This window comes from Leuresthes tenuis, unplaced genomic scaffold (assembly GCF_036924035.1).
Source record: "Leuresthes tenuis unplaced genomic scaffold, fLeuTen1.0.hap1 SCAF_3, whole genome shotgun sequence".
NCBI lineage: Eukaryota > Metazoa > Chordata > Actinopteri > Atheriniformes > Atherinopsidae > Leuresthes > Leuresthes tenuis.
In genome coordinates this window covers 20575177-20600516 of record NW_027325357.1, presented here as the reverse complement: position 1 = coordinate 20600516, position 25340 = coordinate 20575177, and the positions used below count along the sequence as shown (strand labels likewise).

The 25340-nt window shown below is 41.9% G+C and overlaps 2 protein-coding genes across 9 annotated transcripts in view; one reads left to right on the top strand and one right to left on the bottom strand.

Moving 5' to 3' along the window:
* The first annotated feature begins 2545 nt into the window (after positions 1–2545).
* myog (myogenin) lies at positions 2546–4824 on the top strand. The gene is made up of 3 exons (XM_072382465.1): positions 2546–3252; positions 3740–3839; positions 3934–4824. Exons 1-3 carry the CDS (start codon positions 2719–2721, stop codon positions 4050–4052), a joined length of 753 nt encoding a protein of 250 aa, XP_072238566.1. The 5' UTR covers positions 2546–2718; the 3' UTR covers positions 4053–4824.
* A 57-nt stretch (positions 4825–4881) lies between these two features.
* The window catches only part of ppfia4 (PTPRF interacting protein alpha 4), a 60520-nt gene continuing 40061 nt past the window's right edge, over positions 4882–25340 (bottom strand). For 2 of the 8 annotated variants that reach the window (XM_072382484.1, XM_072382483.1), the window contains 29 exons: positions 24026–24127; positions 23764–23928; positions 23219–23293; positions 22699–22767; positions 21262–21483; positions 20275–20409; positions 18735–18869; positions 18517–18600; positions 17678–17809; positions 17455–17517; positions 16940–17031; positions 16720–16849; positions 16077–16273; positions 14798–15026; positions 14676–14711; positions 14455–14576; positions 14250–14362; positions 14079–14160; positions 13898–13979; positions 13476–13676; positions 12814–12876; positions 12395–12421; positions 11104–11279; positions 10863–10960; positions 10079–10254; positions 9386–9454; positions 9115–9301; positions 8875–8972; positions 4882–6417 (listed from right to left, as the gene is read on the bottom strand). In XM_072382484.1, coding sequence (XP_072238585.1) covers positions 8914–8972; positions 9115–9301; positions 9386–9454; positions 10079–10254; positions 10863–10960; positions 11104–11279; positions 12395–12421; positions 12814–12876; positions 13476–13676; positions 13898–13979; positions 14079–14160; positions 14250–14362; positions 14455–14576; positions 14676–14711; positions 14798–15026; positions 16077–16273; positions 16720–16849; positions 16940–17031; positions 17455–17517; positions 17678–17809; positions 18517–18600; positions 18735–18869; positions 20275–20409; positions 21262–21483; positions 22699–22767; positions 23219–23293; positions 23764–23928; positions 24026–24127 — 3321 coding nt within the window. In that variant the 3' untranslated portion in view covers positions 4882–6417; positions 8875–8913. The remainder of the gene's footprint in view (positions 6418–8874; positions 8973–9114; positions 9302–9385; positions 9455–10078; positions 10255–10862; positions 10961–11103; positions 11280–12394; positions 12422–12813; positions 12877–13475; positions 13677–13897; positions 13980–14078; positions 14161–14249; positions 14363–14454; positions 14577–14675; positions 14712–14797; positions 15027–16076; positions 16274–16719; positions 16850–16939; positions 17032–17454; positions 17518–17677; positions 17810–18516; positions 18601–18734; positions 18870–20274; positions 20410–21261; positions 21484–22698; positions 22768–23218; positions 23294–23763; positions 23929–24025; positions 24128–25340) is intronic. The other 6 variants (XM_072382486.1, XM_072382485.1, XM_072382487.1 and 3 more) reach the window with 6 other exon arrangements.

Below are 25340 nucleotides of genomic sequence, written 5' to 3'. Positions count from 1 at the left end.
AGTCGCCTGTGAAACAAACTTAGTAATATACCCTTTAAAATGATCTTCTTCTTATCTACAGTCTTACACAGAGACGGGATGTCGTGTAAAACGTGGGCAGAAACATAGCAATGATTTAAAAAAAGATTCAAATCTAGTTAAAAGTAGTTCAAAGACAATAAATGTTACATTTTGATTTAAAAAAAATTGTGCATGCCTGCTCAATTTAAATGGAATTTTTGGTTTTAAAAAAGTAGAGATAAAGGGCAGGTTTATCAGTGAGTTGCATCCCCTCGTCTACAAACAACACTGTAAGTGATTCGGGAACTGAGGAGAGCTTTTATAGTCTTGAAGGTAACATGTTTTTCCACTCTTGCCTTATGTAGGATTTAAACTGTTCAGAAGTCTCCTTTGAGTTATTTTGTTTGTTTCATATTGCTTCAGAAATCTTCAAGGCCTAGTCTGCCGGTAGGACTGTTTGGCAGTTGGACTCTTTTCACGTAGCACCATGCTGCTGAACCAAATAAAGAATGGGTTTGACATCAACTCACTGAGATAAGTCAGGGCCATAAAAACTGCTACAAAAGTTGTATGGAGCCTCAAAAAAGTATTGATATGAATGTTTTTTTTCTATCTTCTAAAGTGCAGCTAACTTGTACGTAAAAAGGATATATTTGGGATTTAATGTAATACATCCAAACAAATAAGTTCAAATAATGTTGAAATGAAATTGAAATAAAATCACAACATTTGAGGAAAAAAAAAGTGTTTGCATATGTATTCGCTCCCTTAGTTTTCAAGTACTAAATTAAGATGTGATCCTGCCAGTTATCCTCAAAACTCACATAATTAGTTCAAATAAGTACATTTCTGTGCAATCAGACTGATACAAGACCTCAGTGTAAAATATATTTTACATTGTGTGGAAGACCCTTGAAAACAAAGACATTTCCAAACAGATTTGGAGGAGTACAGATTTGGGTTGGACAATGAAAAATATTGCAAACTCTGAATGTCCCTCAGAGAACTACTGGACCCTTTACCAGAAGAATGAAAGCACATGGGACAACAACAAGCTTACCAAGAAAGGACAGGACACTACCTATGTATCAGACAAGATGGGTATAACATAGAAGCTGAAGGTTAATCTGAAGGTTCTGCAAAGCTCCACAGCAGTGATCGAGGTGCCTGTCCATGGGACAACTTTAAGCCGTACACTTCACAAACACGGTCTTTGTGGAAGAGGCCTTTACTTAACAAAAAGCAGCCTCTGGGAGACTCCCCAAACGAGAGAGTAGTGTGGTCAAATGACACTGAGGCTGTTTAAAATGGAATGACCATCAAGGAAAATGCCACATAAATCACAAAGTCATTACCCCAAGAACACCACGTGTCAGTGATAAACACCAGGCACTGCACCCCTCTTCAGTTTATGCTCTGTGTGTGGTTACATCATTTATTTTCCCACCACCAGCAAACATTCCCTGCCAAATATCTGTATTACTGGATAAATACACATATATCTCTGGTGGTGCTACAGGACACACAGGGATGTAACATATCTCACACGGCGCCCATCATTCCAAGCCACTCTTCCGTTGAGTGAAATGTGTGTTTTGGCCGTGCATCCATGGTGGCGGAAGCCAGTCAGAATTAGCTGGTGAGCTATGAGGTGAGCCATGTCCTGGGAGGATTAACACCCACTGGCAAGGCAAAAGCAATGACCGGCTGGAAGAGGTCAGGACAGGGAAAGCCATTCCCCTGCATGCTTGTCTCATTATTGTGCCTTGATTTTTGAGAGTAATGTGAGCCAGCGTTAGCTTGATGCTCACTTACCGTGGCGTACATGCCTGTATAGACCTGCTTGTATTCAGAAAAACTTGTGAAGCTCAGAAGGTCGATTGCATCAAGCTGTGCAATCATATTGAAAGGAAAGTCAGTGGATTTGAATGGTGTACACAGACCTCAACACTCAGCTACAATGGCATGAGCTTTCATGTTATCTCAGAGTTTTCACATTTATTGATCACCCAAGTGATCATTATAAACTTTACATTGCTTTTGTAGCCTTGTTTTGAACTAACAACAAAGTCTGGTCTCATTTACTTACCATCACAGAAACAAACTCAAACAATTTCTTGCCTCCACATATCATCGGATCGTAGAAGAGGTGACAGCTGTCTCCAGACTGTCCCTACTGCACCACCCCGCCCCCACAGTGGAGCACTTCATGTGTCATGGAGGAGGACGCGAGCCAGGGATTAGCTCATTAAGACGGACATCTTTGATCTGAGGTTATCTCTTCCATTTCCACGGCAACCTGATCATATCCTGGCCTCTTAAGACACACATGAGCACTGAAACCCACGGAAGGGCGCACACTCGCAAACACACCAATGGGCCCTAAAGCCCTAGAGAGCAGGGCCCAACAGAGATGTGAAGTGTAGATGTGCAGCAACAGCTAAACGTCGTGTCAGGTTTCTGGGGGCTCGTGCTAAATTTAACCCTGTGATCCTGCAGCAGGCAGAGGGGTTTAAATGCCAGCCTACAGTTGCTCCACACCAGTTGTTCTCCACACGTCTTCCTCTCATTGCAAACTCAGGCCAGGAAGGAGACAGCACACATACATTCACTCCAGCACACGCTCCAGACACAGGACCCAAGACTAATTACTGAAAAGCAGTTCGAAGGGAAGCAGGGATCGTTGGCCCTTCACATCCAGATCACACGTTGTCCAGTATGGAGCTTTTTGAGACCAACCCTTACTTCTTCCCTGACCAGCGCTTCTATGAAGGGGGGGACAGCTACTTCCCCTCTCGCCTGCCTGGGTCGTATGACCAAACCGGCTACCAGGACAGGAACTCCATGATGGGCTTGTGTGGGAGTCTGTCTGGAGGTGTTGGTGTTGGAGTGACAGGTACAGAGGATAAAGCCTCTCCATCCAGCCTGTCACCCCACTCTGAGTCCCACTGCCCGGGCCAGTGCCTGCCCTGGGCCTGTAAGCTGTGTAAAAGAAAGACGGTGACCATGGACCGTCGGAGAGCAGCCACACTGAGGGAGAAAAGACGCCTGAAGAAGGTGAACGAGGCCTTTGATGCTCTGAAGAGGAGCACCCTGATGAACCCCAACCAAAGGCTGCCCAAGGTGGAGATCTTGCGCAGCGCCATCCAGTACATTGAAAGGCTGCAGGCACTGGTGTCCTCCCTCAACCAGCAAGACACTGAAACGGGACAACAGGGATTGCACTACCGACCCAGTCCAGCCCAGCCCAGAGTAAGTAGGACAGAAGAGGGGTGGGGAGAGGCAAGAGGTGACAGACACAGAAAAAGAGTGAAAAGATAAATAGGGAGCAAGTGGCTTTCTAAAGGATAAATAATACGTGAGGCAAAAAAATCTGAGAATACTGAAAAAACATTTTAATATCTCTGACTTTGATCAGTTAATCTGTAAAAACTGCTTTGAAACTGATTGTGGTGGATGAGTTTCTTAGATTTTAGTGATGGAAATAAACATACTTTATGTATTAGTTGTAAAAATGATACAGATTTTACACAAAAACATCAATAGAAACTAATGTGGCATGTGGCAAAATATGACAAAAGTCATTTGTGATGGAAAAGTGTTTACTTCTAGGTTTATGAGAGGTGGTTTGTATGATTTTTCACTGCACTGTTGTTGGTGCTGTGTTTCTGTGTGGGGTTTGGTGCTGTATCACAACAGTGAGTGACAGCAACGTCTGTGCTTGTCTCCATGGAAACAGGTGTCATCGTCAAGTGAGCCCGGTTCGGGCAGCACCTGCTGCAGCAGCCCAGAGTGGAGCAGCACTCCAGAGCAGTGCCCACAGAGCTACAGCAGTGAGGGTGAGTACTCTTCAAAACCCTCATGAAACGGCACATAACAACTCAGAACACCGTTACTGGCACTGACCGCATCGCTTGATTTTCCTTTCTGCAGATCTCCTAAGTGCTGCTGACTCTCCGGAGCAGGGGAACATGCATGCCTTGACTTCCATTGTGAATGGCATCACTGCTGGTGATGGACCTGTGTCCTTTCCAGTGGACATTCCCAAATAGACCCTCAAACCAGTGAAACCATCCATGTAGGTGAACAGAGAGCCACAAACAAAAGGCAAAGAGACAATTGGCATTGGAGGCTGACAACCAGTGCTAATGGATAATCTAGTTCTTTTTTTTTTTGTGCATCTACTGATTTGAGTGCTTTGTCTTATGCAAAAGTTTAAAATGTTTGACCGATTCGTATTGTAACTCTGCTGATCTGAGGGTCTGCTAGCCAAACCGAATTCCTCCTTTCACACTGAGGCCTTATTCCCTTTACTACCTGCCTTATCCCGGGTCCAGACCTGTCTGTCACAGCTACAGGAGCTTAGTCGAACCAGAGATTCAATGACTTTGCTACGTGATCCTAACACCTACATAATTACAAAAGTGGATCTCTGTTAAGCTTGCCTTCAGACTCATAGAACCAGAGAGGAACGACAAATCCAGGTTCTTCTCCTTTCTTAATTTAAGTTTTCCTCTTTCCAAAACCTTTCCCTGATCTTTCATTCTTTTAGTGTGCGTTTTAATTCTTAAACAAGACATGAGTTTATTTGTGGGGCCAATATGTACCATGGCAGTTTTGACCAAGATCTGCTTAATTTAAACAGGTTATGAATGCTAGTGATGTAAATACGTTCCCTTTTTCTACAGAGTGGTTTTGCCATTTTATTTTTTATTTTTTGCTAACTTATTTTTGACTTTTATAATTAAGATTGTTGTGTTTTTGTAGATGTTCTGAAAAGTGATATTTTCTGTTCAGTTCTTGCAATAAAAACCATTTTCAATACATTGTCGAAATCTTGTTTACAACATAACATTAAATCAAAAGGAACACAACATCCAAAATCTTTAAAAAACAGCTTTACTTATGTCTATATAGTGTCATAAATACAGTACACTTTTTTTTGGATAGCCAAATAATAAAATCTTGATTTGTCAGCATTGTTCCACACCTGGAATAAAGACACAGTACTCATAGCTGCCACATAGCACATTACACCTTTTAGACACCTTGGAAAAACTGTAAAATAAGATTAAAAAAAAAAAGATTGTACAGCCATCCAGCGGTTCACTAGTTCAGATGCTGTGTTCTCATCGGATGAGGAGTTGGTCAGCCAAAAGCGCTGACTGCTCGCTGGCACATCTCCATGGCAACTAAATGAGAGGTGACGGGACAAGATCAGACAAGTCTGTCACTAAGAGCAGTGTCATGTAGATATCATTGGCTGAAGTTGAGCAGCAGTTTACAGTTTGACTTGAGAGAAAGTTTGGAATCAACAAAGAGGAACTACAGTGTTCACACTACCATCCACAGAGAAAAGTCACGGTCACATGGCTGGGCTCGGCCTTTCACACACAGTTCCTCCACATGTCTCCAGCAAAGAGGCTCATTCGCTCAGCTGTGCACATACACGCACGCTCACTCCTCATATTAAAGGATTCTCTCTACTCTAGGCTACATAGTGTCATACAGAAGGCGAAAGAGGCGGAGAGAGGAGAAGTAACAGCTACATTGTGTCTAAAAAGGAGGAGAAAGGGATAAAAAGAAAGAACAGGAGAAGAGGCAAAGAGAGAATTGGACCCATGAACCTGTGAAGAGTCCTTGTAGAAATGCAATACCTTTAGTGAGTCCCTCCCACCAATGAATCACACACTTACAGCATACAGCAAAAGACACGCAAAGGTCCGACACAGAGAGAAAGAGAAAGAAAGAGAGAGAACAGTCACTATTGAATACAGGGCATTGGGTTTCATACAGCAATATCATATTGTTTTCCATATATATTTCCAATATATATATTTATATTTTATATAATATTTCTATAAAAAACATAAGTCATCCATTTTATGTACAGAGACGATTAATGAGTAATACCTTGCATAACCGGTAGAAGGGTAATGTGCAGTGGGATCTGCCATTTATACAAGTATTAGCCACTCTCAAGTCCAAACCAATGACTGCATCATCTCCTTATTTTTTTCATATTATCAACAGTTAACACAGGAAGATTTGTTGGATGTGGCCATGTTGAGACTATCAGAACCAGGACAAGAACCCACAGCTGAGACCAAGGGAGCAGGAGCACAACACCACAACAACAAGGCTACTGGGAGCACTAGGGTAAACTGGGCGAGACCGGAACAAGCCTCCTTTACAGCAGCGAGCGCAGCCAAGGCGCACTCTCAGAGTCCAAGGGTAAGAGTTGGCCTCTGTATTGCACGTGTCCGAACGAGAGGTGAGAGATGAAAGGTGGGAGGTGAGGCTGGGCAGTGGAGGGGCGAAGCCATCCCCCTGAGGCACCCAGGTCTCCCTCTCCAGATTTGGCATATCACTCTCAAAAGGCCGCAAGCATATGTCCGTATAGGTAATGAGAATGCACTGGAGGAGAAAAGTGAGGACAAAGAGACAGGAGCAAAGTGAAAGATTCAAGTCTTTGTATATGGTAGAGTTTAATCAATTGTAATTACATATGAATAAACAATAAACAAAATCCACATGTTGTATGTGACAAAACACTATTTGAATTCAACAAACATCGGGCCAGATGATCTAATATTACTGAATCATGAGTCTCAGTTCTGATACATCAATATTATCCTTGTTGTACAAAATTCAAGAATCCAAAGTCCAAGCATTCTGTTGTAAAGATGATTTACAAAATATCTTTTTAAAAAGGTGGCTGGTACTAACCTACATTGTCATGTTGTCGTCAAAATCATAAAAAGGCCCTGACTGTCCAACTGATTCCATCTGTCTTTAGCACGCAGATTAGAGCCCACTGGATTCACTTGATGATAGGAATGTTTAAAAACTTAAAAAGGCTTCTTCACACAACAGGGAACTGAAGTTTCCAGCCAGTGTTATTGAAACAAGAATAAATAATGCATTGGCTGTGAACTTTTTCCTTTCGTGAATTAAAGGACATTTCAGGGATTTTTTTTCCTCTTTATGTTCTGGGCTCTATTTCCCCTTCCATTTGGGTATAAAATATTAACGGGCACACAAATCTTTGCAATCGGATCTATAATGTGTGAGAACTCTTTGACCAACAACCAAAGAGGGGATGTGGAGAGAAGGTGGACATTAGCTAATAAAGTTACCTCCACTCAGTCTGCAGTCGATCTTTTTATTATTTGAACAAAGTTTTTCTTTAATCTAAGTTTTTTTCTCCTATTGACAATATACATTGATTAGCTATTGTATCATGACTACTTGCCTATTATTGTTGAGCTCATTCTCAAGCCACTGAAAGTAAGCTCGGTAGGTGGCAAGTGTCAGCGTACTCTGTGTATATAACATATCCAAAACATGCTTGATGACAAGCATGGTCATCAAGACGAAATGTATGGACATCATCCTATACATCTATTTGATGGTTTAACGTTTTAGAAAACTTTGTTTTGTACTCCAACTGTTTACAGTCCAGTCTTTCTAGAACAACTGACACTACTCTGTTTCACATGTAAACTGCTGACTTCCTGCTAAAGATCACAGATGCTTCTTTCAGAAAGACCCAATAGAGGTCCATTCCATAACACCGCTAAACACGTACACTAATCTAAGCTGTAATTACAGCTGTTTCACAGTTGCAGGTCCCCAAGTTCTTGCTCTAAGGATTTCGGTGCCTATTACTAAATAACATTATACCTTACTATTATAGATCATAGGGGTCTGCATCCTTGACACAAAGTTGAGCTCTTTTACGGTGCATGTTGGACTCCATCAAAGCTGCCCGTTGTCAATCGGTTTGTGGTATTCAAGACCAAGCCATAGTTGGGGAGAAGAGGGTGTCTGGTTTGGGAACCTCATGGTTGCAGCTTTTTTGCGGATGATATTGTTCTGTTTGCTTCTTAAGGCTCCTGACTTTCAGCATGCACAGGAGCGGTTCACAGCCAAGTGTGAAGCGGCGGGGATGAAAGTTTGTTCCTGCTGACTTCACCACTGAACTATAAAAGATTTCCTTGACGTTTTAGGGGTTTATCAAATTCACCAAAGTGAATCAAATGATATTTGTGTGTACATATTCATATCCACACCCATATCGTATATGTTTCAAAACTAATCAAAATGACTTGATAACTAAAAGAAACACACTTATTTGTTTGAATCGCTTAAATATTTTTCCATTGCTTGGTGCAAAGAGCATTTAAGACAGCCAGTGTTGCATCTGACTGTGTAAGCACATTCATTTGATAAAATACACAATGGCCAGATCTACTTGTGCATTAATGACCTGGCAGTGATATTTATGTATGCACACAGCTGGCGTTTTAAAATTTTTTTCTCAGCTTTCCTTCTTGCTGCAGTGGTTTTGTTGCTTTTCAGCCTGCTAGAAATATACTGAATGATTATTATTGGTCATCTGATGCCAACTCCAACCATTTTTCAAGAATGGGGCACGTATCCAGAGCTGGAAAACCTAGGTGGACTTAAAGTGTTGTAGTACTGCCAAATGAGATCTCCATTTTTAGGGGACGTTGTACCAGATCACCAGATTTTCAGTAACTGCAAACTGAAAATTTGTCTGTGAACTAAACACCAAGCAAAGGAGGGAAAAGTCATGTTTTAATGTTTTTAGGTTTATATTAACAGGCCTCTATGTAAGTACTGAAAATCTCTTTTTATGTAATTTGTTGTTCAAGAAAAAAAGTAACTGAACAAATGAAAAAACAAACAAACAATCAGTTAAAGCGAATTATAAGGTAAGAAGCTTAAACTAGGATCAAGTCAGTCCTCTGTAAAGTAAGTGTCACATTCCTGCCACACAGCCGGTAAATGCTGGTTACAAGCACATTAATGTTTACAGCAGTTTTAAGCAGTGTTTTATTAGCTTACCTGTTAGCACTACCGCTCCTGTTAGTATGCAGAGTGTGGTTAGCATGAATAGGTCCGCACAGCCGAGGGGTCGAGTCTCGGGGGCGCTGGGGGAGGAGCTTAAAAGGGAGGGGCATAGTAGGTTTATGGGACAGTAGGACAGAGAGGAAAACAGCAAGCATGCAGTTAGTCAATCAGGGCAACCAGAAAGAAGCTGAAAAATACATAGGATGAAGTAAGCCTGTTAATGTTGTCACAAACCTTCAGGCTGGAGCTGTTTCTTGGGTGCCAAGTTCACAGAGGGTGGCATGGACATGGAGGGCATGCGGAAGCCAGCAGGTAGCGTTTCCATGGACCCCGCCATCATCCCTAGACCGGTCCCTCCCTCCCGAGCCCGAAACCTCTTGCGCCATGATGGAGAGCGTCGAAACGACTTGTCATCTCCACTCTACAGGGTCAGACAATAAGGCAATGTCATGCTGTTTCTTCCAAATATATCGTATCTGATCAAAATAGCTGCTTGAAAGGTCACCTCCTCCAGTCGCCGGTCTGTCCCCAAGGCTAACAGATTGTTGAACTCCCTCTCCAGAACTTGTCGTGCCTAAAAAACAAAAAAAGCCTCTGTGAGTAAGATATACACCAAAGAAAAATATCTAAAAACAAATGGTGAAAGCTCTTAATATACCCCTAAAATGTTTCAGTCAAACTTCAATATACTGTCATAAGTATATACAGAATTGAGCAGAGCCTTGAACCCGTGAGTTCAGAGTGAGTTCAGAGTGAATACAAGGGTTACTTTTGAACTCAGAACAACTGATACAGGGACTGAAGCAGGAGTAAATGTTGGTCGGCAGTAGAAGAAAATACTGGCTACAAACAAACCACTGTGTGACCGCACACTAAATCAACACATCTCATAAAACAACCGGCTGTTGGGTGATGGAGTGCTCACATAGCTGCCAAAAGGTCTGCTGTGAGCTTACACAACTGCAAAATAAATTGTCAGCAGTGTGGGATGCTGGAATCTAAAACAAACAGAAAAACTTATTGGTTTCATTGGGAGCTTTTGGTCAGTAGTCTGTGCAGATATTTTATTCAAAACTTCCTCAGACTTCACACAAGATCGAACAGTCTGTGCTTAAAAATCGAATCCTACAACACCAGAAGGTTAATCATTACATGTTGAGAGTAAATAGCTGTGTGTTGCATTTTCCTTTATAGCTACCTGTGTGTTCTGCATAGGGATCTGCAAGATCAGTGCTAAGCTGCTGTAGTCGAAGGTCTCGTCCAGAGCGATGAGCGCTCCATGGACGCCGCTCTCCAACAGGTTGCTGCTGTACTCCCTAAGACCAATGGACTGTACCCAGTGAATCACCTGCTCATTGGTCCACACCAAAACATCTGAAATAAATATGATTTGGCTTTTACGATATCGCAGCACAAGGTTAGATAAACAGTCAACCTACTGTATTTCATTACTGGCAAATAGAAGTACTCAGTGGAAAATTGATAGATAAAGAGATAATGTGCACGTCCACATGGTGTCAACTCACTGGCACACTCCCTTTGTTCATTTAAAGCACAGCTGTCAGCCAGCTTTCCAAGCTAGAACAGGCGGCGTGTGCGCTTGTGAGTGTGTTTATGTGTGTGCAAACAGGGCAGAATTTTGATTTGACACGACAGCTGAGTCAAGTTCATGTGCTGAACTCAAGGTCAAAAGGGCGAGAGTGTTGGCTAGATCTAAGTGTGTGTGCTCGCGTGAGTGTGGACCGCTCAACTCTCAAGTGGGGCTTTAGATCATAAGATTGGCTTTATGACAGTTCAAGGAGCAGCTGTTTGAGTGTCAAGTATAAATTGACAATATCACATAAAACCACTAGGTGGTACTATGGCCTGATGAGGACGATGAGGAGTGCAAGCTTGTGGACCAGTGTGGGAACATGCCTATGTGTGTGTGTGATTCCTACTGTGGCACTATGCATGTGGATCAGGGGGTGCGTAAAAAGTACCTTTCATATCATGTTGACTGTCCTCTCTCCGACGATCTAGGTCTTTTCTGTCATAATTAAGTCTCTTCAAGCACATAATCCCATACTGAAGACTAGCCCTGGTACACAACCACCCACCCACACACACAGAGAGAGAAACACAAGCACAGATGCATCATTAGCCTTCTCATCTCCAATGCTAACTTATCCACTTAGCAGATGAAAGGGGAGGCAGATCAAACAACATCAAAAGGCTGCAGACCTGTGGAAGCTGTCCACCATCTTGAGGTGGCTCCTCAGGTCCTTCTTGGTCAGGTGGTCCAGCATTCGTGCATCCACCAGACATTCCATAAAGTAGGAACGATACTGAGGCAGGCCGAGGCTGGGTAGCCATTCATTTCCTATCCATTCATGATTCATGTCTCCATACGCCAAGGTCTAAAAGAAGAACAATACACAATGTTGCAGATGTGTTCAAAAGATGAAGAAGACTAAGAAGACAACCTGTTTCAGAATTATGAGGCTCCTGACATTTTTTACAAACAAAGAAATCTAATTAAAACACATTCAAGTGTTTGGATCCAAATGCACTGCAGGTCCACAAACAGAACAGTTCTCTTTTACAATAAGCATTCTGACATACTGTTAGGAGGAAAATAACAGGTTTCATCAACAACAGTAACAGCTACATTTAATGTTGATTTTACAGATCCACAACCCTGAGGCAGGCTGACCATCAGCGCTCAAAAAACTTTCTGTGATATGACACGTTTTACATTGTTTTATACTATGGTGCATCTTTATTCCAATTGGTTTGTTACACAGAACCATATGAGAAGCTGTCTTAGAAAAGTTTTCTGAAAAAATGAAGCACTAGAATAGATAAATAGATAAATAAATACATAGCTGGCAGGTAATTGGAGGAAATATTTGTCACTCGCTTATTATTGCGGGCTGGCTTCATTGATCGACAGAATGGAGCTAGATAGGAAAATGACTCCTCCCAAATTGAATCGATAGGATAGTGAACCTACCTCCTTCTGGTAAAGTCCCAATCATTTTTCAATAAAGAAATACACTCCAGGCTAAATAGAACCAATGCCAGGGCAAGTGGATTCCACTGTGATCTTGTAAATCTAATAAGAATCCCATGTCGCCTGTCCTGAGGTTGTTCTTTGTTTAACACAATATTACATGTTTTTTTTGGGTCATTCACAACTATATAGGTGTTTTTTTTCAGTTCTTCCTACCTCTCTGCTAGGGTGTTGGACAGAACGATACAGACTTTTATTGTTGCATTTTACAGATGTGATGAAATCAATTAATCAAAAAAGACATTTATAGAAGAGTTTATCTTTATCAGAATTTCTACTCAAGAAAGTGGCTCAAACATGAGAAAACAGTTAATTGATAAAAAGGCTGAATCATTATTTTACAACGCTGAAGGCGAGGTTGTCCTATTCGTGATTTTGTCTGTGTCTGTCTGTTTGTAAAGAGCCTTGGTAGACTTTCACTGTACACACAGACAGATGTTTGTGGATCAGCAGCCTCACCTGTGCCCAGCTGCCCTCCTCATTCTCCTGAGTGGCAGCATGGTGGAGGCAACACACAAGGTTAGCAAGACAGGTGCTAATCAAACACACATATTACATATTCAGAAACACGCAAACAAGCTCTTCTAGGTTTTTACCCCACAGTAGGCCACAGCTTCACTAACAAGACATCAGCACTCATATTATCAATTGGACCTTGCATTAAGACACACACCGAATGAGCACAGGTTACATCAATTACATCCAACAATCACATACAAATAGCAGCAGAGGCACAAAAACGTGTTAGAGGATGATGCAGTTGATATTGAAAGGGGTCTTCTGGGAGAGGACATATGTGTGTTGCCGTGGAGACAGTGTGAGCGTGAGAGAGAGTTGGGTGGGGCTAACAGGAAGGGGAGCACCCAGATGGTACTGACCGCTTTAGTGGAGGAAGCCAGGTTCTCCATCTCTTCATGAGTCACCCACACATTTCCGGAGGACTGCTCAGAGGACAAGAACAAACCCACACACACACACACACACACACACACACACACACACGCACACACACACAAATGCATTCACGCACCGGGCACACACAAAAAACACACCCAAGAATGCACTCATGTGTGTATTTTCACACATATCCACCCCCACACACACACAAACAGACAAACATTGTGTTGAGTGATGCCAAGGAAGGGAGTGTATTTCAGGCAGGTAGCTTGTAGCTATATCTGGCACTATTTGTGTGTTAGTTCCCCACAGTTACCCATGTAATTTATGGCCACTGTAAATAGACAAGTCAGCCCATTTGAAGGCATGAACCATGCCTTGACTGTGATTAAGAATAAAAAAAGGCTAAAAAAATGTGAGGAAGTATCACCTGAGAGTGCAAAGTGAAGGTTACAGCTAGCAGTGGAACAGAATTTCAGTGCGGGGCAATGTGTCCACGTGTGTTAGAATCGTGGATTCATTATTTGTTACAGATTCTTGTGCACAGTTAAACATCTACTCGTGAATTGTGGTTGCATACTTATTTGCCTTTAAGAAAAAAGGAAAACGCAAAGACATAGGTGCTATGATTGTGTTTGTTTACCGTTCTGGAGGTGAGTGGTGCAGAGGGGCTGGTGAGGGAGACCATCTCCTGGATGGCCAAGCGAAGTTTGAGTCGGTGAAGAGGGTTGCTGATGCCAATCTCCCTCTGAATCTCTGTGTCTGACAGAGCTGACATGATGGCTCCACTCTTCACGTTGGCACGACAGGCTGCCACATACCAGGCTGGCATACCCACCCACAGCTGGCGAGAGTCATCAAGACATACAATGTCACCAATGTTGTTTCCATAAATGTGCAGACATTGGGAGGAGGGAGCATAGATCAGGCTGTATGATCAGTCTGCTGTTTGCTACTATTGTATCCCTTTTCATATTATGTAGCTGAAGAAGTAGCCTTACAAAAAGACTGCAATACAGTTTGACTACCAGATTTGATTGTCTGGCTGGCAGGCTACCGGAATACCTCGAGCCATGAGACGACAGTCGGACCGTCCCACTGTGCGAATGGAAGTCCTCTTTTCCTGGCATCTTCCAGAAGCTCATGTCTGAAAAATGAGTAAAACACAAACACAGAAGGAGAAGTGTGAAACCAAAGAACTATCCAGAATTAAAAAAAAAACACTCAAAGGTGTTCTTTTTTTTACTTTTTCTTCATCCTGCGGTCCCTCTCAGCCTGCGTGCCCAGTTTTCCCAGAGTCATAGTGTCACCAATGCCCATCTCAAAGTCTGAAATGTAACACAAATAAGTTAGTTTCCAGTTCAGCTACACATGATGTGGGAGAGTGTGGAGATATGATGTGCAGTCCACAGAGAACCTGTTAAAGCTGGTAATGACTGTCCATCCCTGCCGACAGTCTGCTCCATTCGACCCTTCTCTTTCTTTCCGAACAATCGGCCAATAGATGACTTGATTCCTTTTTTCTGTTTGCTGCATCCAATGAAAGGATTACATATCTATGACAGGGATATCTGACACTATTTGTCACACTCTGATACCCGTGTGTTTGTGTGTGTATTTACCCGCGTCCATCCTCGAGGCTGCCTGTGAATTGGGCAAAATTGGTTTCCAGCCGTAAACTGCGAGGGGATGAGGGAGGAGATGTCTCACACTTAATAGTAGCTTTGTCCACTTCCACTGGAGACTGAAAGAGTTGCAAAAGCATCTCAGTTTGTTCATGAAAGACACAGTAAAATTAAATTGAAAAAAAAAAGCGATTTTAGCTGTTTTTCTGTAAACTTACGGCTACTTTCCTTCTGTGTTTCCTCAGGTCGCTTGGCTACCGGAAACAAAAGAACACACTGTGATAAAAGAGGAAACACTTTTGTCTTAGTTCAAATTACTGCATTCTGTGAGCTCTCTGACCAGGGTCATGATGCCTAGATGGTGGCTGGTGTTACGCCCGTGATGTTTAGGTGTGGAGTGGCCACTGGTGGGCGGGGAGGATGATGAGGCCAGGGACTGAGCGGTGGCGGAGGTGGGTAGAGCTCGGGGTCGAAGGGTCACATTGAGACCATCCATGCTGCCGCTGTTCACTCGAGACTCTATCTCGTCAGACCGCAGCTCTGCTGACTCTCTTTCTACTTGGATCATCCTGCGAACACGAAAGATGCACACATACATGATCAAACTGAGCACGCAGTTTGCTGTCCCTTGATTAACATATAGAGTGCAAATTGTATTTTTGTGGTAACTCAACTCAGCTTTATTTCCATTGCACGTTTTCAACACAGGTGCACCCAAAGTGCGTCACAGAGCATACACAAAAGAAAAAAAAATTAAAACACACAACCATGAAAATAAAAAAAATGGAAAAGCATTATATTAATATTAGAAAACTTAACAAAAACAACTGACAAAAAAATCTAAATGAATGAAACTTAAAGAAGCTCCTTGTGAAAAGCAGGAAAATAAACTCAAAGCAAAACAAAGGGTTAAAAGCATAAAAAGCAAGTTATCATAAGAGTTCTTTTAAACAGATTTGATGTAAGCTTAGTTTTAAAAGCAGAGAAGACATCAGTGTTCTGCGCTCACAGTCAGAGCTGGTTCCACAGTAAAAGGGGATTTTAAGCTCTTCTCGCGATGGGAATTCTGGTAAAATACAGGCGGACCTGCACTCTGAGAGTAAAGAACTCTGGTTTGGTGGGAACGATTTTCATGATAAGATGGAGAATGGCTATAGTCTGTTTTAATTTCTGATACAATAAAGAAGTTGATAACGAGATCACCCTTATCTATTACCTCTTTTTCTTAAGTCTATATATTAGCCATATTAGCCGACATATCTCAGATAAAGTCAAACTGATATAAACTTTAAAATAAAGTGCTCTTTAATATCAAATTAGTTTCTACAGGGACGTCCAAGAATCAAAAATCTGTAGTTGTTCAAAGCTTTTCGCCCACTGTAATCACTGTCAAAGCTCTGTTTATTTTTTCCATCCATACATACATCCATACATTCAGTTCATAATGCATAACTTTAACAAAAAGTAGCAGCGGTACATTTTTTTTGCTGTATTCACTGTCCCTTTTTAATACGTTTAGTCTTACTGCATTCCTTCTATCTGTGTCCTGTTTCTTGTTGCTGCACTGCCCCAGTTTCCCCATGGGGATCATGTAATGTATTGCCCCTGTAATATGCCACCTTATCTCCTCATTGATAGCGTCAAGTTGCTCTTGCAGCATGAGAGCGAGAGTCTGCGCGTCTGATTGACCGCTGGGGGACAGCAGGGTCGAGCTGACGTCGTCGTCCATGTCTGACTCTGCCTCAATGTCGCTGCCGAGCAGGTGGCTGACGCTCCCACGCAGAGATGGGTAGTCCTGCTCAAACATCGCACACACCTGAACATGAGCACAGGTGGACAAAGTCAAATATATATATATTTTTATAAAAACATGAGTGAAAATGCCAAAAGAATGAATTATATGGATTTACTCAGATTAAACGTATACATGTAAAAACCCAATATGACACTTGAGAAAGTGTTATGAGAAGAAATGGGTGGACAGGAAACTTACATCACACATCATGTCCAGCAGCAGGTGAGAGAGACAGGAAGACAGAGAGGTTAGTAGAGAATGGAAAGACATGGAGATTACGCACAGCCAAGCACTGACACTTACTCGCGAAGCAGACATGAACCTCATCAAAGCACTGTTAGGAGGCAGCGTGTTGTTAGAAGAGCAGTTCAATGTGATCTTGTTTGTGGGTCTGTCAGTTCTGCTTAGTGTGTATGTGTATGTCAATTGTGGGGTAAATTTGGCTTTATAAAAAACACAGTCACCACCTTGTTTGGGTCATCTCGCAGAGCTGACAGTCTGCCTTTCTGTGCCCGCCTGATCACAGTTGTGCTGTAGTGGCCATCTTGGCCCTCCACCACAGAGAAACGGAGGTCGCTGGAGCTTCCCAAGTGAGACCTGAGATCATTTACATAGAACAGATTGCCATCAATACAGTATATGCTATGGTGCAAATCTCTATACCGGCATGATAAAGCACGAGTGTACCTAGGGTGGGTTCCATCTCCAAATGCACCGCTGCGCCTTTTCAAATGGTCAATCTCATTTCTCAGTTTATCAATCTCTCCAATCAGCCGTTCCTAAAGGAAACAAGGCAAGTTCTATAACAAGTTCTCCATCACAAGAAAACAACTTTGTAAAATGTAAGAAGAAAAAGAAGCATTTTCAGGGAGATGGTTACATAGTTTATAATGTCATTAATAAATGACAGTCAATAGGAATGGTGGAGGTGAAGTTAAGTTCTGTAAGACCATGAAGACCTTTTTCTTTCCTCATAGGGTTAGTGAAGTAAACCAAAGCCTCTGTTTGACTGCAAAAGATCTTTAGGAAGGTATTGCAGTCTCTGGAGGTGTGGTACACCATTTTACAGTGCAGGGGCGCACGTGTCATCGGGAGAAAATCTTTAAATAGATTTATTGTAACTTCCCTATTGATCGTGGTTCAAGAATGATTTTTGATCAGGAAACAGTTTTTCATGGCGACTAATTTAGGTTTTCACTCACCCTTGTGTGGTGGAATTCTTCAAGCTGTTTCTGGCAGTTCTCGAGGTCTTGAATAAGGGAGTTCTAGACAAAAACAATAAATAAATAAAACAACTTGCATAAAACATAACTGTAGTTCAAGTTAAAAATGTACGATACTGTGTTTTTATCTGGCTTATGAGCCAAAAACAACAGTAAGAGGAGCTGCTGCTGCTGCTTAGATGAACGTGTGCGCAGGCCTTACCTTGTCTTCCAGAGCGGCCATGCGTTCTTTCAAATGGAGCTGCAGCCGCTCATTCGACTCAGTGAGCAGACGATCCACGGTATCAGACAAACGCTTGTTGTGTTCCTCATTCATTTTCTCCCTCTGACGAGCCTAATGAGAAGAAAGGAAGAACCAGACGAGGGAAATTACAATGTCACATTTTCTCTTTGATACAGACTGTATGTGGGTGTATTTATGCAGCTAATCAAGCATCTCTACATGGATTAAAGGATAAACTGTGCATTTAGCCCTAGATCACCAGCTGCCACATATAGGTCTTCCTGGCCGACAATGGATCTCACAGCAAGAGTGACTTAATCACAGTCATTTATGCGATAATGAAAAAGGGTTAAACGGTTTCTCTTAAATGGGAAGCGCCATGCTTAATATGTGTTCTGCTGTAATTTCATTAAAGTAAATTATCACAGACGCAGACAAATACAAATCCATATCTGAATCCTCAGAGAGCTCTTTCTACTAAATATAGTCATGAGATCGCAGAGTGAGGGAGAGAAATTAGCCATGCGTGAATTATTCAGAGTCTAAAGATAGCAGCCAATCAGTCTTACAACAAGAAGGGGGTGCTGCAGCAAAATATCTGGATTAGATTTGAATTCAGGCAACAATACCCAAGGAAATTAGAAGGTCTTTTTAAATGCATGTTTGCAGATATTCATATATGAACAAGAAAGCACAGAGCCAAAAGTCAAGGCATCAAGCTGATGAAGAGCATCAGCCCACATGTACTCATATCATTGTGAGAGGCCAGAGCAACCCTGCAGGGCTGGTGTATCACACACACATATGTGCACACACACCCTTGTCAGCTCTTGGTTCTTCTCTTCCAGTTGTGACTCCAGCTGTCTGAGCCGCTCCTCCACGTTGCCATGCCGCTCCTCAGCCTGCAGGGGGTAGCACATGCATATACTGTAAGTAAAACCGTCTCAGTAGAGGCTGGGTTATATATTCCTTTACCGCTGAGACATGTTTATTTTTTTCAGTGTGGGTTCAACAGCTGCCTGTTTGTGTGTGTCACCTTGGAGAGCGCTGCAACTCTCTGCGCCAGCTCAGCTTCCACCTCTGGCAGTGTCTCAGCCTTCCTCATGGTCTGAGCCAATCTCTGCTCTGCCATCTCCAGCATCTCCTGCAGCTGGCGCACCTTCTCCTCACTCTGACATGCACAAACACATTCAAATAGAAAGGAGGGACTTTACTGCAACCACTAGAGAGGTGTGATTACTGTAGTGTAGCAGGCGAGTGGCACGGCACAACACATGGATGTTGCTGATGTTTCCCTCGAGGAGCTGAACTCAGATTCACCCCAAACTACACATGAACTTTTGAGCAGGACGCTTCTATTGCTCACTCTGACTTCAGCGCTCTTGAGTACTCAAGATGCCTTGTTTCAGATGGTTAAGTCATCAAATATTAAAATGTTGCAGGAGAGAAAGCGATAAGAAAGCAAAATATCAGCCTGAATCCACAACTCATACGTCACTGTTTATCATGACACATTAGCAGTATAACACATTCAAAGAAGCCTGAACACAGCAGAGTAATGAAACTACACATTCATGAATACTGATTTTCTTCCCCCAGGCTGATTTGTTACACCATGTTGATGTTTTTTTTGTTTTACAGACTCATGGCTAAATTCATTTTGGCTAAGTGTGTAGAAAAGGTTGACATGTCATTTCTTTTTTAAACAATTAGCCATGAGTAACATTTTTAACAGCTTTGGTTTCATTGCTTTGGATGATAATCACACATTCTGTTAGTAAACACACAGAAATAGGGCTTTAATTTCTGTACCCAGAGGTAGAATTGTCAGGAAGTGCCTTGAGGTAAAGAAGTGCTCATTAACATATAACTAAATAACCCTTGCTTAATTCTAAAGTTATAAAGTAATCACTGACAACTTAAGAGTGTATAATTTTACCCAAATAAACTTAAGGAAGAAGCAAATAGAGGCTAAACTGAGCTTTTTTTCCCTTTTTTTTTAGTCCTCTAACTCTTAAACTAAATGGCAGGGTATGTTTTTTTTTTAAAAGTGAGGGGTTTTGAGGGTTCCTGGTTCAAATCCCGACTGGGGCCTTTCTGTGGGGAGTTTTCATGTTCTCCCCCTGAATGCGTGGGTTCTCTCCAGATACTCTGGCTTCCTCCCATTGTCCAAAAACATTGCATGTTAGCTTAATTGGTAACTCTAAATTGTCCCTGTGAGTGAGTGTGACTGTGCATGGTTGTTTGTCTCTGTGTGGCCCTGTAATGGACTGGTGACCTGCCCAGGGTGTACTCTGCCTCTCGCCCAATGACAGCTGGGATAGGCTCCAGCCTCCAGAGTTGGATTAAGCTGGTATAGAAAATGGATGGAGTCTGTTAATTCAATCAGTGGAAAAGAGTTAAATGCTTCCAGTTTTTATCATAATTAATCCCTATTTCACCATTTCAGCTTATTAGATAAGCATTTAGACATGTTTTGCAGTTTTTTCAGGTAATTCCGACTGATTGGTTTTCATTAATGTGAATGCCTGCTGTCATCCTTCTAACAGGGCATAGTCAGTGTTACCATGTGTTACCTGTCGGTGCAGAGAGTCCTTGGTTGCCAGTTCATTCTCCAGTTTGTCATTAAGGTCGTGGATGTGTGTGGTCTCCCGCTGGGCAGCCAGATAGCGTTTCTCTAATGTTGTTATCCTCTCCTCCATATCCTCTCTCTGCAGTTACAGAAGTAACGCATTAAAATAGTAATACATAAAAGCATAACCTTTTAAAAAAAATCAAACCTTTTTAGACAGATTTATAAACAATCCTGCATTTATTGTTTATTCATGGTCAAGTTGCTCACTTCATAGTTTGTGTTGGAACTACATACCAGGAAAATACTGTTTGTTTTTACACATTAATTTTCTACTTTTCTCTTGCTAAGCCAGAAATACAGTGTGCACTTTCTTGCTTTGCTGACAGGTAATGAATCAGTTCAAATAAATCTAATCAAATAAGCTTAATAAAGAAGGAGCAAACATTGCTAGCAAATTATTTTGCACCAGCTAAAAACATGGCCCATAGCAACTGAAAGATTTCAGCAAAATGATCCCCAAAAATCAAACAAATCTAAAATGCATCCCATCAAAATGCCCGAGTGATGACAGTAGAACAAGGAAGAGATGATAAAGACACAAATCAGACATCAATCATATAATTCCTGAATTTTTGGATAGTTGTTTTTTTGCTTCTCACTTATCATGTCAATATTAACAACAAAAAAAGAGAATCCTGAAAACACACTTTTCGCTAATCACTTAGTTGAAGTACATTGACACATATTGTCACAATATAGTGAGCTGTTGCAATAAAAGTTGCAAAAACAATATTTTAATTCCACAATGGGAGAAACGAAATGTGGAAAAAAAACATGCGCACACTGTCTATTAGCTTTTATGAAAACAAGTTAGAATATGAGATGTCATCAGCATTTTCTTGCATATTTTTACCTGAAAACCAAAATATTTTCACGGCTCACTGCTGTGGCTGCAAGCATATTTGTATTTGCACCATCCTACTCTCACCTCTCTCTGCTCTCTCTGTTGTTTGATTGAAAGCTCCTCACTGCGGCTCAGTTCTCGGCGGGCATTTGTGAGCTCGACCTCAAGATCGGCCATGCGGGCGTTAAGTGTGGCAGAGTGCTCCCGGCTCTGAGCCAGCTCCTTATTGGTCCGATCCAGCAGCTCCTGGAGCTCAGACACCCGGCTGCCATCATCGTGGGCATCTATAGAGCCGTTGGGTAGTCTCTGTAATACGGACACGCAAAATTAAAAGCAACCGTACAAACTGCATAGACACGTTCTCACATGCAATACACCTTTGAACTACAAATATGTAACTCTTCATGGAATGGGTGGAAGGTATTGAGAGTTTTAGAACTAATGAAGTTGGTTGACCTAGATTAAAAAAAAAAAGTGGTGAGATTTATGTATACAGGGCTCCCATGTTGTTGTTTTGATGCTGTTTCTCCTCTCCTCACAGCTCAAAGTGCAATTATTTCCAGGGTCTTAATTAAACAAACCGTCAGGGACACATATTTCGACAAGAAACACAGTGGGCAACCAATGTTAGATGGACCCCCTCTGTTCCCTCATGTTCCAATTTTGCCTGCTTATGAATACCTTCCAGAAACAACACACACACACAGTAATGTTGCGGAAAGGTGTCTGAATTGAATGAATCAGTGTAATAAAACACACCTGGTGAGTTGCACAGCTGTGCATTATTCCTGATGAGCCAATTCACATTGCTTAGATGTACTCCCTGTTACTGTGGGCAGAACATTGTATAGTACAGAAAGTTCCTGCTAAACAAAAGTGTTTAGTTTTTGAGGTGTTCTGATGAAAATATCCAGTTAAAGTGCCAGCTGCATCTTTGGACAGAGCTAGGAGGGGAGCAGCTGTCATGGATAAATGTCCTGACAGAATTTACTTGCAAAGTTCATCCTGTGACAGCTTAATTACACTCCTTCACCAAATAGACTTACTCTAGATAATTTTCTCCTCATTTTTTCCGCTTCACACTCTGTGACTATTCTCCAATACAGTCTGCTTGCTTTCATCCCTTCTTAATGGTAAGTTATTGATTATGTTCTTCTGATAGAGACCGCCTCAGAAATAGGTGCGGCACTAAGAGTTGTAGTATATATCCAGATGCAGGCATGTTCTGCTGTTTAATCATGGGGCATTCTGTTACTCCTGACAGATACAGGCGCATATACTGGCCTCAAACCAGAGAGGACGGAGAGCCACTCATGCTTTCCCATTATCAGAAAGGTAAAAGAGGGAGTCTGATTTCTGTAGATCCTTTACTCGCTGCGTGTGTGTGTGTGTAGATGTGTTAATGTGTCGAAGGACGGCCAAAATTAGTTACTAAAATGACCAGCAACCAGACAGACAAATACTTTACACAGACATAAGATAAAGCACAGAGCAGAAAAACAATCACACAGCCAGGAAGACCTTCCATGTAGGTTTGGATCCATCTGTTCGCTCTGAGTCACCATCCTTTCTCTGCTTCACCATGTTCAACTGAAAAGTAGAGTCAAAATAAAAAGAACACTTTAAAAACACACATTTACCTATTTTCTTTTATCATATTCTATAAATCTGCACGTATGAATTATACTCAGAAAAGAAAAGGGCTTGATTCTTCTCAATGACAATTCCAAATGAAAGAGCCCTGACTTTAAATCCTCCATCTACTTGCTTATTTCTACTATATATCAACCTGATGTGAATATGCAATTAAAATCTTTATCTTAAGCCCTATTCATAAAACAATATTTTAATGACTGAATGCTTTATGTGTATGATTAGAGGGCTGAGAAGACGCTTGGTGAGTGAAGTGTACACCTCATGAGACTAGAGGCTTCAACAGATGTCTGCTGGGGCCTGAGCAGATGTTCCAGTGAGTACAAACACTAAAGACGCACAGGTACACTCACACAAACAGTCTGGTACAAACACAGAGTCACCTTACCTCTTGTGTGGTAGCTGCTAGCTGTCCCTCGAGGGTGGCCACCCTTTCCAGAGCCACCCGAAGCCTCTCACGCACCTGACAAATGGAACAAAAGCACATGCAAGATAAGTTAACTTATACAGGTAACTTACAGAAACCGAACCGTGGGTTTAATTTGGACTATTTGTCTTTTTAACCATTTTGACTAGTTTTATTTTTTACTTCTAACTTCCTCTAACATATAGCTATACCGCAAACATGCGGTATGCTGCTTCCTCAATTTGCTGCACTTTAAAAGCCTCTCTCTCATTTACAAGGAGCGATAGTTGTTTCTCTATCGCTGAGAGACTAATGAGGTTCATTAACAACTTAACAGCACAAAAACAAGAGAATTGACTGGCTCAGAATTAATCAGTGAGAAAAGACACCAGTTCTGTCAAAGAACAAGTGTATAGCCTCAAAATGGCGAACATGATGGAAATACCAACTACTGAAATCACATAATGAGAATGTAGTTATCCCTCTATTTATGACTTCAGTCATATTGTGTGTGTGTGTGAGTCCACCTTTTCATCCAGAGCCTTGTGGTGTTCAAACAGCGACTTCAGAGCTTTGAGGACCTCCACCTCGCTGGAGACTCCAGATGGCGGAGGTGCCTGTCTCTTTACCACTGTCATCCTCAGACTGCGCTCGTGACGAGACACCAAACACTCCAGGTGCTCCAACAGCAGCTATAGCAACACACATATGCATTCGCGACCAACGAGAATATTAATTTAAATACTTGCAATGTCCCACCGTCATACACAAACACTATAATACACTCACCCTGGTGTTGTTCCTTTCAGCTTTCAGCTCAGATATTTCCTCCTCTTTCTCCAGCAGCTGCTCCCGGCATATGTTGAGCTCCTTCGTCAGGGTGGCAAACTCCTGCACAGCAAACAGACACACAACACACACAGGTTAATACTGTATCACTGATCAACACATTAGGTACTACTTGTCTTCAACTGATTGACTGATTGATGCATGTGGATGTAGATAGGGACATGTGATGGCCTGAAGCACAAACACCCTGCTGATAAAGAGCAGCCCAGCAGGAGCACACTGACCGTAGCTGCGTGAGCAATACTTTATCAGTGGTTGACATTAGGGAACACTTAAGACATGGGCAGCCCAGACTGGTCTCTTCAGACTGTTTTTATGCGAGAGATGCTGTCTGGGAAAATGCTTTCTGTGCACCTGCGATAAGAGGGAGTCTGAGAGGAAGGAAATTTCATGACAGGGTGAGGCCAAAATGGCACTGTGGTATCTGATCAGCATTTACAGGTGCCACCCTGCCTACCTCAGTGCCCACCTCTGGGTAACATCCGTCCATCAACTCTACCTACTTTAACCTTTACAGAGTTGCAGGAGGCTGAGGTCTATCCAAGCTGACATTGGGGAAGAAGTAAGGTACACTGTGTGTTTCAAAAGCATGTGAGGTATAACAATGTGGAGTCTAAAACCTTCTGACGCACAGCAGGAAATGGTTGCCTACTTTTAACTTTTAAGCCAAAAATGTTATGAAATATTATGTAATTTGCTTTGGTGTAAATCGTTAGATTCTAAAATTGAGAACAAACATCTTTCCTGCTGCATGCTGAACATGAAATAGGGTAGTTCATGTTATACTTACATGTTAATGCTAAGCTAAACTAACTGACCGCTGACTGTTGCTTTATATTAAGTGCACAAGCAGGAGAGTCATATTGATCTTCTTATTTAAGTTTTGGCAAGAGAGTACATTTGGCTATTTCACAAAATGCTGTGCTTTCATTTACAGTTTGTTCACAGTCAAGTAAACAAACCAAAAATATGTCTGTATATTATATCATTGTTAGCATATTGTTTGCACATGCATATGAGAGCATAAAATAACTTCTATGCACACTACCATTGAGTGAGCAATGTTTTTCTTCACATGGTTTCACTTTACTTGTCCCTTACATTATTTCAGATAGCAGCATCCACTTTTGCACCTCCATAAACACCTCCATATTTCAGACCTGATGGACATTTTATGCTTTTTTTGAAGTTATAAAGTATAGCTCCATTAACTTTAACACTGAAGGCTCCATTGGCAGCGCCTCTCTGCGCTCTC

Coding starts and splice junctions, on each gene's coding strand:
- myog (XM_072382465.1), top strand. CDS start 2,719: ATGGAGCTTTTTGAGACCAACCCTTACTTCTTCCCTGACCAGCGCTTC. Junction 3,253..3,739: donor CCAGTCCAGCCCAGCCCAGA/GTAAGTAGGACA, acceptor CCATGGAAACAG/GTGTCATCGTCAAGTGAGCC. Junction 3,840..3,933: donor ACAGAGCTACAGCAGTGAGG/GTGAGTACTCTT, acceptor TCCTTTCTGCAG/ATCTCCTAAGTGCTGCTGAC.